General features: G+C 37.3%; 1 protein-coding gene across 14 annotated transcripts in view; it reads right to left on the reverse strand.

The window, feature by feature from the left end:
* LOC106869515 (uncharacterized) overlaps positions 1-13,324 on the reverse strand; it is a 185,206-nt gene that overhangs the window by 53,062 nt on the left and 118,820 nt on the right. For 12 of the 14 annotated variants that reach the window (XM_089363421.1, XM_089363424.1, XM_089363417.1 and 9 more), the window contains 3 exons: positions 4,223-4,289; positions 722-824; positions 341-436 (listed from right to left, as the gene is read on the reverse strand). In XM_089363421.1, the coding sequence (XP_089219547.1) occupies positions 341-436; positions 722-824; positions 4,223-4,289 (266 nt within the window). Of the gene's footprint in view, positions 1-340; positions 437-721; positions 825-4,222; positions 4,290-4,933; positions 5,140-13,324 lie in introns of those variants that run through there. The other 2 variants (XM_089363426.1, XM_089363425.1) reach the window with 2 other exon arrangements.

Raw genomic sequence — 13,324 nt, forward strand, 5'->3', positions numbered from 1 at the left:
ATACAAGAATATATTTATGATATATATATATATATATATATATATAAGGGCATAACAATACAAGAATGCCTCATGCTAACTACCGTAATAAACACAATGTTACCGAATGTGAGGAAATGCAACCCTCAAAGAAGCTAGCCTTTTTAGAAAACACTTGCTCAAGGTACCACAAACTGGGACTGAACCCTGAACCAAATAGTTGGGAAGTAAGCTTCTTACCACAGTCATACCTGAAAACTATAAAATAAAATCTTAAAAGTTTTAAAAGAAAAACGCAAACACACACACACACACACACACACACACACACACACACACGCACACACACACTGAATCTTACCTGCCAGCCATTTTCTGAAGCTTTTTGAGTGTGCTGTACAAGGGTTTGCAGAGTGGAAAGCTTCCGTTCCAGCATCTGCTCCCTAAGGAGGGCTTCCTGTAAATATATTATAAAGATTATTATAGGACCTGTTAACTTCACCAGACCAAGGAAGGGGCCAGGGGTTAGAAAAGGATGAAAGCTGAGAGAGTGATGAAAGGGTGAAGGTTGGGAGAGGATTGAAAGGGTGCCAGCAGAAGTCAGGATAGGAGAGGAGAAAGAAAAATCATGATGGAGTCAGAGCAAGAGATAAACATAATTTGGAAAAAGCAAAATAAAAGAAAAAAACATTGCTTTACAAAAAAACAAAACAAAAACAGAAATACAAAAATTTCCAATAACCTGAAGATATTGAGCCAGTTGGTAAAATTCTTGAGACTCTATAGTAATACCAGGAGCCGAAGGGGCCGTGATTGAAGGATTATTCAAAATAGTATTGGAATATCTATAAAATAAAAAAAAATTTAATTATGAAAACAGGTTCTGAAAAACTGTTTCTTTTGGGGTTGATAGAATAAGTACCAGTTGAGTACTGGGGTCAATGTAATCAACTTTCTAGTAAAGGAACAATGCCTAAAATTTGGGGATAGAGGACAAGTTGATTACATCAACCCCAGTGCTTAAATGGTACATATTTTATCAACTCTGAAAGGATGAAAGGCAAAGTTGACTTCGACAGGATTTGAACTCGGTTCATAGAGAGCTAGAAGAAAACTGCAACACATTTTTCTTCAATTCACTCAAAACCTTGTCTGTCACCCATTCTCTGTTAGAAGAGAATGTAAACACTTAAACTGGTTTAAAATTATAAAATAAATAAATAAAAGACTTTATCAAGTTTTAAAAGATGACCCTTAGACATGTTAATCATTTTTCTTGTCTTAGTTAAAATACAGCACTAATTGAATAACTAATATGAATTTTATGTCAGAGAAAGTTCTAATTTCAAAATCATTTCCAGACAGTTTGTCACTGTACAAAAACAGGTTTATCTGTTTTCACCAAGATAACTTAGAGATTAAGTATACCAACTTCTTTCTAGGACCATGTAAATGGTGCCAGGATGGCTGGTTAAATAAAAACACCAGCTGTAAACATGTCTCAGCAAGAAAGCCTCTATGTGGTTAACTGACCTGCTAGAAATAGCAGCCAACTATTCCTCAAATAACACCCTGATGCCTCAAAAAAGAAAAGGGATACAAGGTACTGTAATTTTAGGTAAGCAACGCTTGAGATAAGGAGTGAAGGTCATTGATGGAACGCTTTTGATCATAGATCAGAGCTAACCTGGGACTCAACAATCAACACCTCTTAGGTCAATATTTACATATCCTACCAACTCTTCCCAAGATAGATAAAATTCATGTCAAAATAATAAATAAATATTTAAAAAATGAGCTGAAGTTATTGGCTAAGTAAGATTTGATAACCACAAACAGCTTCACTGAAATACATTTTGTAAGCCATCTGGATATCTAAATTAGATATATATCTTAAAATAGTTTAGTGACATTTCAGGAAATAAATCCTTCAAAATCTTTCTCTTTATAAAATCTGTTCAAAATATGCATTAACAAAAATTATTATTATTATTATTATTATTATTATGTCAGCTTTTTATTGTCTGTACTCTAAAATGAGCTTTAATAAATTTTTTTTTTTTTTTGTTAATTCCTACATTGTGAAATACACCATAGAAACACTAACAATAAAATGAGTTCAAGAGAAATGGAGAAGGACAGTTATTTTTGAATAAATAATACAACATAAAGAACAAAGAACATAGTAGTTAGTTAATTCTTTGATGTGTTGTTTTTGTTTGTTTTTTTAACAAAGCAGCAAACTGGTATAGTCATTAAAGTCACGGAGCAGAATGCCTGGTGATATTTGTTCCAACTCTGCAATCAGAGTTCAAATCCTGCTGAGGGCTGACTTTGTATTCATTTTTTGGGGGGGGGGGGGGTACTGATAAAAAAGAACCTACTCGAGGCAGACAATTAACAGAAATTTAAGAATAACTGATATCCAATCAGATGCATTGCGGTATCTGTTCCAACTTTCTGTGCTCTCCAAGTTCAAATCCTGTTGAGGACTTCATTCTCATCCTCTCAGGGGGTCGATAAATGATAAAAAAGAACCAACCCAAAGCAGACAATTGGCAGGAAAGTAAGAATATCAGATTGAATGCCTTGCGGTAATTTGCTCCAACTTTCTGCTCTCTGAGTTCAAATCCCACACTTCAACTTCACTTTTTCGTCTTTTCCACCAACAGGTGGGGTGGGATGTGTGTCAATAATAAAGTACCAACTCATGGCAGCAGATTAGCAGAACTGAAAAAAAATAGCAGACCAGACACCTCGCAGTATTCATTCTGGTTCTTTTGCATTCTAAGTTCAAATCCCACCATGATCAACACTCAGGTAGTAACTTAACTGGTTGCCCACTTTAATAACACCACCGCCTGACTCCTAGAGTGCTTTTGAACAGAACCCACCCAGTTGCAAGCATTCAGGACATGTTTCTGGTTCTAAAGGTACCTCCCTCATCCCTCCCTCCCACCAGTTTTGAAGACCCTATAATGTGTCATGAGGACACTGTTTTCCCCATTAGATTAACAGAAAAAAAGACAATGTCACAACAATATATACAAGTTTAAAGTGGGATCATGAATTGAAACTGAAACAGTTCCCCTGAAGAAGAAATCATTTAAGCCATTTAAGAAAACACACACCACAAAGGAAAATAAATATGTCCTATTTACTATATTTTTACTGCTTCATAGTTCTGTCTATTATAGAGTGCCAAAAAGTTTTGTTGCTTGCACTCCTGTGACCTACTTTCTGACACAGATTTCACTGCATCTCTGGGATGCAGTGAAATAGTGTTAACGATCAAGTTGCAGACAAAACAACAAATTGTCTTTTTTTTTTCCTCTCTTTTTGACACTTTGTAAAGTATGATGATGATGATGATGATATCAAGGAAAAGGTTAATGTAATGGTATAAGCGTGTGTTTTAATTGGCTAAAATGACTTTTCCACAATGAAATTTCCTTTTAATATCTTACATGTACCTTTCAATAAAACACTATTTAAGATTATAACTATTTATATATGTTGATAAATGAAGATTTTGCTTTTCCACCATAAATATTATCACAGGATAATCTATAAATGATGAAGGGTAGCAGGTCAAAACTTCGAAGTCACTATCACCCCTTTTTTTGTAAAAATTTAATAAACATAAGCTGTACTAAAGGCAACGAGTAATGAATTCTTCAGTCTTAATGTTAAATTGTTTTTATATATATATATATAGATCATATATATATATATATATATATATATATATATATATATATAAATTGTTTTTATGTATATATAACTTGACACAACATGTGTGTGTGTGTGTGTGTGTGTGTGTGTGTGTGTGTGTGTGTAGGAGTGTGTGTGTGTAGAAATGCCTATACAACTAAGCACTTTATAGGTGCAAAACCAATATATACGTGAGTAGTATTTATATGAGTGTATGTATGTATGTATGTATGTACATTTGTAAGAAGTATCCATGCAGTAAAGCTTTACTCCGTGTATTGGGATAACTAATTTCTTTGTTTCATATATTGACAAAAACAAAAGAAAAAATAAAGTACTGCATACATCAACTAATTATTATTATTATTATTATTATTCAACAAGACAAAAATATCAATGTTATAAAGGGAAACTTGGTGATAGAACCCAAAGGAACAAGGATATAATAATAAGTGTATATGAAAGAAATAGGGGAACAGAAATAAAAGATAAATAATCTGAAATGTTAAAAGACAGAAATAGTACATACGTAGGTTTAGCTTCTCGACCATCTGGATGAAATAACGTAACTGTTGCTATAATACAGCCGTGTGTAACTGGAGCAAACAAAAGGAAAAAGAGAGAGAAAGAGAGAGAAACACATTAGTTCAAGATATAAAAGTATTGAGGAGTTTGAAGGAAGCTTTTCATTTTTTTTTTTTTTTTTTTTTCGTTTTTACATGTACGATACCCCAGATATTTAATGTGTCTTATCAGTAATGGAAATTTTATTCTTCACATTAGAATAAAAATGTTTATAAAGCATAAAATAAATTTATCTACCCAACAACCATGCCCTACATATATACAATGTATATATAAGTTTGGTGATAAAAATAGGAACATAGGACTCAAAACATAAGTACATATCTATATTTCATTTAGTTGGTCGAAGTTACACGGTGACACAAGGGCCAAAATTTCTAACACTAATTTTATATTATATATACAAATGGCAGTGCCCCAGCATGGCCACAGCTCATGAGATGAAACTAGATAAAATTATATATATATATATATATATATATATAAACATTCGACGTAAACATAGTCAAAACAACTGTCAGTATAGAAAAAAAAAAACGTCCCCAAAGCTACTATTAGTGGACAGAGAACAATATTAGAGAAGTTTTAAACAATCAGACACATTTACAAAAAATTAATTTAAGAAAAGGGAAATTAAAAAAAATTCCATGATTACCTTGTAAGCAAGTATGGAAAAAAAATAAAGGCCAACAAAAACAAACAAACCAGAGTAGGGAAACCAGGCGATGATGAGCTCGCAATGAAGTAGTTTCTAAGAGTGAAGTAGAAGGGAAGGAATTGGACAGCTGAGAGTTTTGTTGTGCTCACATGATAAACATTCGTCTGGGCTGTTTGGTTTGCTTTAAAAACCAGCAGCGAAGTGAAGTAGTACTTACCATACAGGGAAAGCAACATATGACAAAACCAGGAGGGGGAGTAGGGGTGGAGGAAGAAATAAATAGATAAATGAACAAATAAATAAATAAATAAAAAGGAAAAACTTCCCACGTTGCACAGAACTCTGCCTCACAAATATTTACATAAAAGCAGATATTAAAAAAAAAAAAATAGCAGTGAAAAAAAAAAGGGAGTAAAACTTGGAAACTTTTACATGTAGGAATGCACGCAATGAAACATTCAGAATAAATAATTAAAAAAAATTTTGATCAGTTTTCTCTTTTTAAACAAATTGTTGTGAAATTTCATCACTGACTAGGGTCATTTGTTGACAGTTTATCATATACAACACTAGGTAGAGTCATGACTGAGATACCAGTACAGCTGCGTAGTGAAGAAACATGCCAAAAGCGTTGCCATGCGGTATTTTCTTATTATATCCTCCGATAGACCAATACCATGAGAATGAAAATTTCAAGTGGAAAACTGTATGGAAGCCCTTCATGTGTGCTTGAGTATATATATAATGGCATGTGTATGTAATCTATGCATACACATAGCTAATGGACATCCATAAAGTGTGTGTGTGTGTGTGTGTGTGTGTGCGTGTGCGTGCGTGCGTGCGTGCGTGCGAGAGAGAGAGAGAGAGAGAGAAAGAGAAAGAGAAAGAGAAAGAGAGAGAGAGAGAGAGAGAGAGAGATCTTTTACGTCAAGGCAGAAAAGGTGTACATGACAACACTTCCGGTCAGTTTGGATCAAAAGCCTGCTAAGCTGCTCATGATCAGAGGTGCACACATTGTCAGCCACTAAAGCGTCGTGCTCAGCTGCTCAAATGCCAAGCAGCTGACAAGCAAATCTGTGGTATTAAGCAGGGTATTTGCTGCAGCCCACAAAAGGTGTTCTTGATAACACTTTCAATCAGTTAAGGTCAGAACCCATGAGAGCCACTGCCTGGTACTGCATCAGGGCATTTCTTCTTCTTCTTATTATTATTATAATTATTAATATTATTATTAAGGTGATGGGCTGGCAGAATCATTAGCATACCAGGCAAATTGCTTAGCAGAATTTTGTCTGCCTTTATGTTCTGAGTTCAGGTTCTGCCAAGGTCGACTTTGCCTATCATCCTTTTGGGGTCGATAAAATGAGTACCAACCAAGCACTAGGGTTGATGTAATCAACTTTACACCTCCCCCCAAATTTTAGGCCTTGTGCCTATAATAGAAAGGATTATTATCATTATTATTATTATTATTATTGAGTGAGAGAGCAGTGCATGCCATCAACGTGACACTGGGGTAAAATATACGAAGCCTAGTAATGCTCTCAGCTTAAATCCTGATGAGGTCAACTTTGCCTTTCATCCTTTTGGGTTCAATAAATGTATCAGTCATATACTAAGGTTGATGGTATCACCTAACCCCCTTCCCTTCAAAATTGCTGGCATTATGCCTAAATTAAAAATCAACCCTTTCACATTTAAACAAGCAAGATCCTGCCTATTACACCAACCCTACAATGTCATTCCAAAAATATACAATCACATCAAAATCTTGATGTTACAAGATGATGCATTACATTTGACGAAGTAATCCGAAAACGAAGGAGTTGACGTAGTGAGCTAGCAAAATTGATAGAGCATCAGTAACAAGTGCTTTGTGGTATTTCTTCTGACATTTTACATTCAGAGCTCAAATCCTGCTATAATCAACTTTACTTTCCATTTTGAGGTGAGGGTGCAAGTTAACTTACACTGACCTCAGTCAATGTAATCAGCACCTTCCACTCAAAATTTCTTCACCTTTTACCTGAAATCATTATTATTATTATCTGTGCTGCTCTATATTTTTATACAAGGCAGTACGGATGATATGCACAACTGGGGGACATCAAGGTGAATAAAGACAAAACTGATCAAACATGTTGATGCTCACCTATAAACAACTAACTGCAGTTGATATAAGCCTGTCACATTTTACTAAAAATATATTGAAATCCTTATCTAGACAATTACAGTAAAAACAGCAGCTGAGAAAAAAAATTAAATTATGAGCTAATATCTTAAAATCTAATTAAATGATATGAACCAATGTTTATCAACCATTTTTGTCCTATACTCTCAAAATTTTCAAAAAGAAAAAAAAAAACAGTATGTGCCATACCATGGATGAAGAAAGTTAGTTATGCACCATCCAAATTTTAATGTTCACTCTTCCATGCTGGCATGGGCTGGACAGATATAATCAAGGCAGATTTTCTATGACTGGATGCCCTTCCTGTTGCCAAGCCTCCCATTTCCAAGTAAGTAATAGTTCCCCAAGGCTAAACCTGATTTTGAAAAATACTGGAAATGAAAAGCACTCATTTACATCTTTATCCCTTTAGCATTCAAATTATTCTGTCAACAGAGGCCTGGAGGGAGAGTGTTGCATCTTAATCGTACATCATGGAAACTAACTTAAGCTCCAGCCGTATGAAGAAGTCCTAGGGTTCGTAACAACCCTACTTATTATTCAATGCTTTCTACTTCATTTAAGGCAAAAGGGTGTGATTCAAGGATGGGATGAGTTTTGGTTGCTCAGTTTAGCAGGTTGAGTAACCATACAAAGGCTCAGTTGTTGAAATAAGTTTGCAGTCTAAGCTATAACTATATCAATACAAGAAGAGAGTCTAGGTAGCCGTTTTGCAGGCTCCCTCTCCAGAATTGAATCCCGATTCCCTATTACCCATTGTCATCACGGTCGGCACTTACTGGGCCATTGACAGTTGATAGGGCAGACTCATGAGGGACCTGTCGCATGAAGGCTAGTCAATACTAGCCCATGCAATCATACTGACAGTTATCCAGAGTCACCAAAATTGAAGGGCGTGAAGCCGCCACACGCCTCGAACAGCACGCTGAGCGCGGCAGCTGCTGCGACAGCCCATACGTGTCAGTCTCAGTCTAATATTTGCACCTCGACCAATGCGGAAGGCCGGCCGTATCGTCACGGCTGTGGGGGGGGAGGCAGCACGGGTGCGCCGACCAGGACTGGCTGTATAAATGGAAGCAACTATATTAGCCTGTTACCACCCAGATTACTCTGTCAAATGTAATGTAAATCCATTCACATTGATTTGAATTAATCATGCATTACCTTGTAGTATCAAGATTTCAATGATATGATTGTTAATGTTTTGAATGACATTGTTAAGTATAGGTGCAAGGCCAGATTTGGTCAGTTTGAACATAAAACAGATAGAAAATTTTGGGCCAGATATGGTCGGTTCAAATGCTAAAGGGTTAAATAACAAACATAAACAGGTGAGGGTGACAGCAGGAAGGGCATCCTGCCATAGAAAACCTGCCTTGGTAATCTCTGTCCAACCCTAGCAGGCATGGAAAAGTAGAAAATAAATCAATGATAACAGACAATATACATGACAGTACACTATTATCTGTATTCTAATGCCGCACTGCTACCACCACCACCACCACCACTACTACTACTATACTCCCACCCACAAGACCTGATCTTAAGTCCCTGTCATTCAGTGCATGTTAAGTGTGCTGATTCATAATCAGTTTCAGTGTTCCTGCATGCATATATATATATATATACATACATATATAATACATACACATACATACACACACTGGTTGTGCTGTTTATCTCATATTTCCTTATATCACAATAGGCACTGACAGGTTTATTATAAAAGTTGGTGGACTGATAAGAACCTCAAACTAATTATAACTGCAAACTTCAAAACAAATTCACATTTAGGCCTCTCTCTCTCTCTCTCTCTCTCTCTCTCTCTCTCTCTCACACACTCTTTTCTTTTTAAAGTCTTTTTTGCTTTTTCCAAATGTGTTACCTTTGTAAATACCATGTCTTTTTAAAAGAGAACAACCAGCTTTGACAATGAAACTTCAATTTCATACTTATTTGACGAGTATAACTAATGCTGCAAAGTTGCTGGTAATAGGAACAGCTTCTGACAGTTGTAAAGTTATACCACCTAAAAGACCAGTGGGGGGACCGAAGTGCAAATTGAGATGATGTAAAATAGAAAGGCCACTTTAGTCTTATTGCAAACAATTTCTTCAGTGTCCAAGACATAAACCAGCAAAGGTGCGTGTGTGTGTGTGTGTGTGTGTGTGTGTGTGTGTGTGTGTGTGTTGTTGTTGTTGAAAGATTGTGATGGGTGGCTAGAAACTGGGGCCTTTCCAAGTCATGCTATAATAGAGAAAAATATTAACTAGAAACGGAAGTCTTCATGATTTTTCAAAGCCTGGGTTGATTGAATAATAACAGTCTCTAATTTAGGTACAAGACCAGTAATCTTTAAGGAAAAGGGGTTAGTTGATATCATAATTGACAATTTTATCAACCTCAGATGGACAAAGGACCAAGTTGACTTCAGCTGGGTTTTAGCTCAGAACATAAAACGTCAAAAGAAAGCACATTTTCCGATACACTTTTCCTGATATTCTAACAATTCTGCCAGCTCACTACCTTAATGGTTTCTAATTTAGGCACAAGCTCATCAGGTTTTGAGGAGAGGGGTTTAGTAAATACTGTTAACCCTAGTATGTGACTGGTATTTAATTTTATTGAACTCAAAAGGATGAGAGGCAAAGCTGGCCTCAGTAGGATGTAAGCTCAGAATACAAAGAACCTGAAGAAATACAAAGCATTCTGCTTGGCACTAAGGATTCTGCCAAATTGTTCATAGAAGTTCCCAGTCCAGAACTCCTCTAAAAAAAGACCAGGTAGCTTTGCCCTCACTGATGCATCAAGTTCCCCCAAGAATGTCATTACTCTTACACACCACTAGATCTCTATATATTGCTCACATAAAACTTCCACCATGTGCACTGATTGACTTGTAGAAGGTGGTGGGCACCAGATGATATTCCAGGTGCCAATAATAATAATCATTTCTACTACAAGCACAAGATCTGAAATTTTGGGGAGGGGGAGGGAGGTTAATCAATGACGTTGACCCCAGAGCACAACTGGTACTTTATTTCATCAACCCCAGAAGAATGAAAGGTAAAGTTAACCATGGCTGAATTTGAACTCAGAACACAAGGATAGATGAAATGCCACTAAGCATTTTGCTCAGCATGCTACCAATTCTGCCAGCTCACCACGTTCCCAATAATAATAACAATAATAATAATAATAATAAACCAAGTACTCCATACCCACCCACATGATACAGGTTTTAATCCTATTCATATTACTGATTCCCATAACAATGGAACCACACCATTCATTCAGCTAATGAACAATTGCCTACATAAGCCAAGTATTTTGAATGGCCACCACTCCTTAAAAACCACTTCCTCCTTGTTGCAACTAAGCTATTTTTGTTGCATGCGTATACACATTACAAGAAAGAAAATAAAAAAAGCACTTCAGCTCAAAACAGTCAGTGACTACAAATACCCAGAGTTCACTAAAAAGCATATTCACCATCTTAGTCTGTTGCACTTGTGTCAATGACAGAGAAACATAATATAGTATCGTAGAAAATGCTATTTGTATTATAAGCACACCAAAATCATATTCTTTCTCCATTTCTAAGGCAATTATCGAGTTCTGTTCCCGTCTTCCCTCTTTGCCATCATAAAATACTACTTTAGCAAACCTCCCATCACGTTCTGGCATAAATACCCGTCGCAGTCATACTATGCCTCACTTCCTGTCCTAATTCCTCCTCTGTGTACTAAGCATGAGCAAGCAAGCTAAAGAGCAACCCCTAACATGGTCGAAACAAAAGCTAGAAATAGCAGCTAAATCTCATCCTTAAGTCCTAAAAATTTCTATATATATATATATAAAAAAAAAAAAATATGCATTAGATTAAGGGGTTCTCAATGCATCTTATCTGAAAATAAGAAGAGCTGGTTGGAGTGGAATGTCTTTTGATCATAGATCTGTTCGATCAATGCTAATCTGGAGCTAAACAGTAACAGCCTTTGAGCCCGAAACAAACAGTGCAGGGAATAAAGACAGAGCATAGATTGAACCCATACCAACTATTGTTGTCTCAACGAATATTATGATGTTAGTCAACATATAAAGAACCTATATTGGGGGGGGGGGGGACCTGATTTATATCTATCTTCCCTTTTACATAACATAAAAGGGTCTCATATATGACACGTCAAGCCAAGTGAAACCATACTCATGGCCAATGTCATGTAATAGGCACCTGTGCCAGTGGCACATACAAAGCACCCTTCAATTGTTGGGCCTCACGGAAGTGAAAAGTTACTAAGACCTTTGGTGATAGGTTCATGCTCCAGAAGACACATCGAGTTAAATGGAATCATAGTTGTGTCCAATGCCAGTGTCATGTAACTGGTACCTGTGGCGATGGCATGTAGAAAGCATCCATTGCACTCTTGAAGTGGTTGGTGTTAGGAAGGGCATCCAGGTGTGGAAACCATGCCAAATCAGATTGAAACTTGGTGCAGCTCTTCAGCTTACCTGTTGCAGTCAAACCATCTAACCCATGCCAGCATGGAAAGCAGACACTAAATGATGATAATATACATATATATATATATATATGTCATCTAACCAGAAGTTTGGTAGCTGTAATTTAGCCTAAGGTCGGCCCTAATTGAGCTGACTTGTGATCAAAGACATTCTGACTAAAACTATTACACCTGTTCATGTGTGGGGTGGGTGTGTATTATAGCCTACATTGTTCAGTATGTCCTTCTTTATTAAAGATAGTAGCATGTGATTTAAAGGTTTACATGACTAATACTTCTAGCAAGTCAGTCAGCCATTCAGAAGCCTTCTGGTTGTTCTTAAGAAATTTGTTAGCTGTAGCTGTGCAAGTAAAATATGTCTGCAGTAGTTATCTGTCCCTTCGCCAGCCCCACCGCCACAGCCTAATGGTAGCTGCATGACCCTGTCACTGACCTCCAACTCCCTCCACATACAACACACACACACACAGTTCACTAAACTAAAGTGTCTTATCTATCTTTGGTTTCTGTAACGTATCTGTAATCCAATGCTGATAACTAGTCCTACAGAAGACATTGAGTAAATTCTAAAAGCATTTTACTGTTGCTTGCAGTAGTAAAATATATCATGTTGCAGGTCTCTATTCGACCTTAAGCCAATGTAGAAAAGTCTATACAGTGGCTGCATAGGCGTTTCCATATTGGCTACAAATAGCAGCTAAATTTCCTTCAAATCACATTTTTATCATTATCATTTAACAAAATCCTAATAAGTAGGAAGGTAGATAAAACACAAACCCCTTCAGGTAGATGGCCCTGCTCAGTATGTAGAAAAGGAGTAGGTAGTAACTCTATAAGATGTACCCGGTGCAAGCTATGGACACATAAGAGGTGCAGCAACATCAAAGGCAGGTTAACTAGCAAGTTAGTTTTTGTTTGTGGCAGATGTTCAGGTGCAATAAAGACTGCAAACAAACAGGAAACAACTTCTATCTCATTCCAGGGTGAAAAACTAGAGGTAGTCGATAGCTTCCGCTATCTGGGCGACCAAGTTAGTAGTGGGGGTGGGTGCGCTGAAAGTGTAGCTGCTAGAATAAGAATAGCCTGGGCAAAGTTTAGAGAGCTCTTACCCCTGCTGGCGACAAAGGGACTCTCACTCAGAGTAAAAGGCAGACTGTATGACGCATGCGTACGAACAACCATGCTACATGGCAGTGAAACATGGGCTGTAACTGCTGAGGACATACGTAAGCTCGCAAGGAATGAAGCCAGTATGCTCCGTTGGATGTGTAATGTCAATGTGAATACCCGTCAGAGTGTAAGTATCTTGAGAGAAAAGCTGAACATTAGAAGCATCAGTTGTGGCGTGCAAGAGAGACGATTGCGCTGGTATGGACATGTGGTGAGAATGGAGGAGGATAGCTGCGTGAAAAAGTGCCACACCCTAACAGTTGAGGGAACCCGTGGAAGAGGTAGGCCCAGGAAGACCTGGGCTGAGGTGGTGAGGCAAGACCTTCGTACATTGGGCCTCACCGAGGCGATGACTACGGACCGAGACCTTTGGAAATGGGCTGTGCGTGAGAAGACCCGGCAAGCCAAGTAAGATCGTTGCCAGTGCCCCTGGACTGGTTCTTGTGCGGGTGGCACATGAGATGCACCATTTTGAGCGTGGCCGTTGCCAGTACCGCCTGACTG

This window comes from Octopus bimaculoides, chromosome 15, assembly GCF_046866305.1.
Source record: "Octopus bimaculoides isolate indiv1 chromosome 15, ASM4686630v1, whole genome shotgun sequence".
NCBI lineage: Eukaryota > Metazoa > Mollusca > Cephalopoda > Octopoda > Octopodidae > Octopus > Octopus bimaculoides.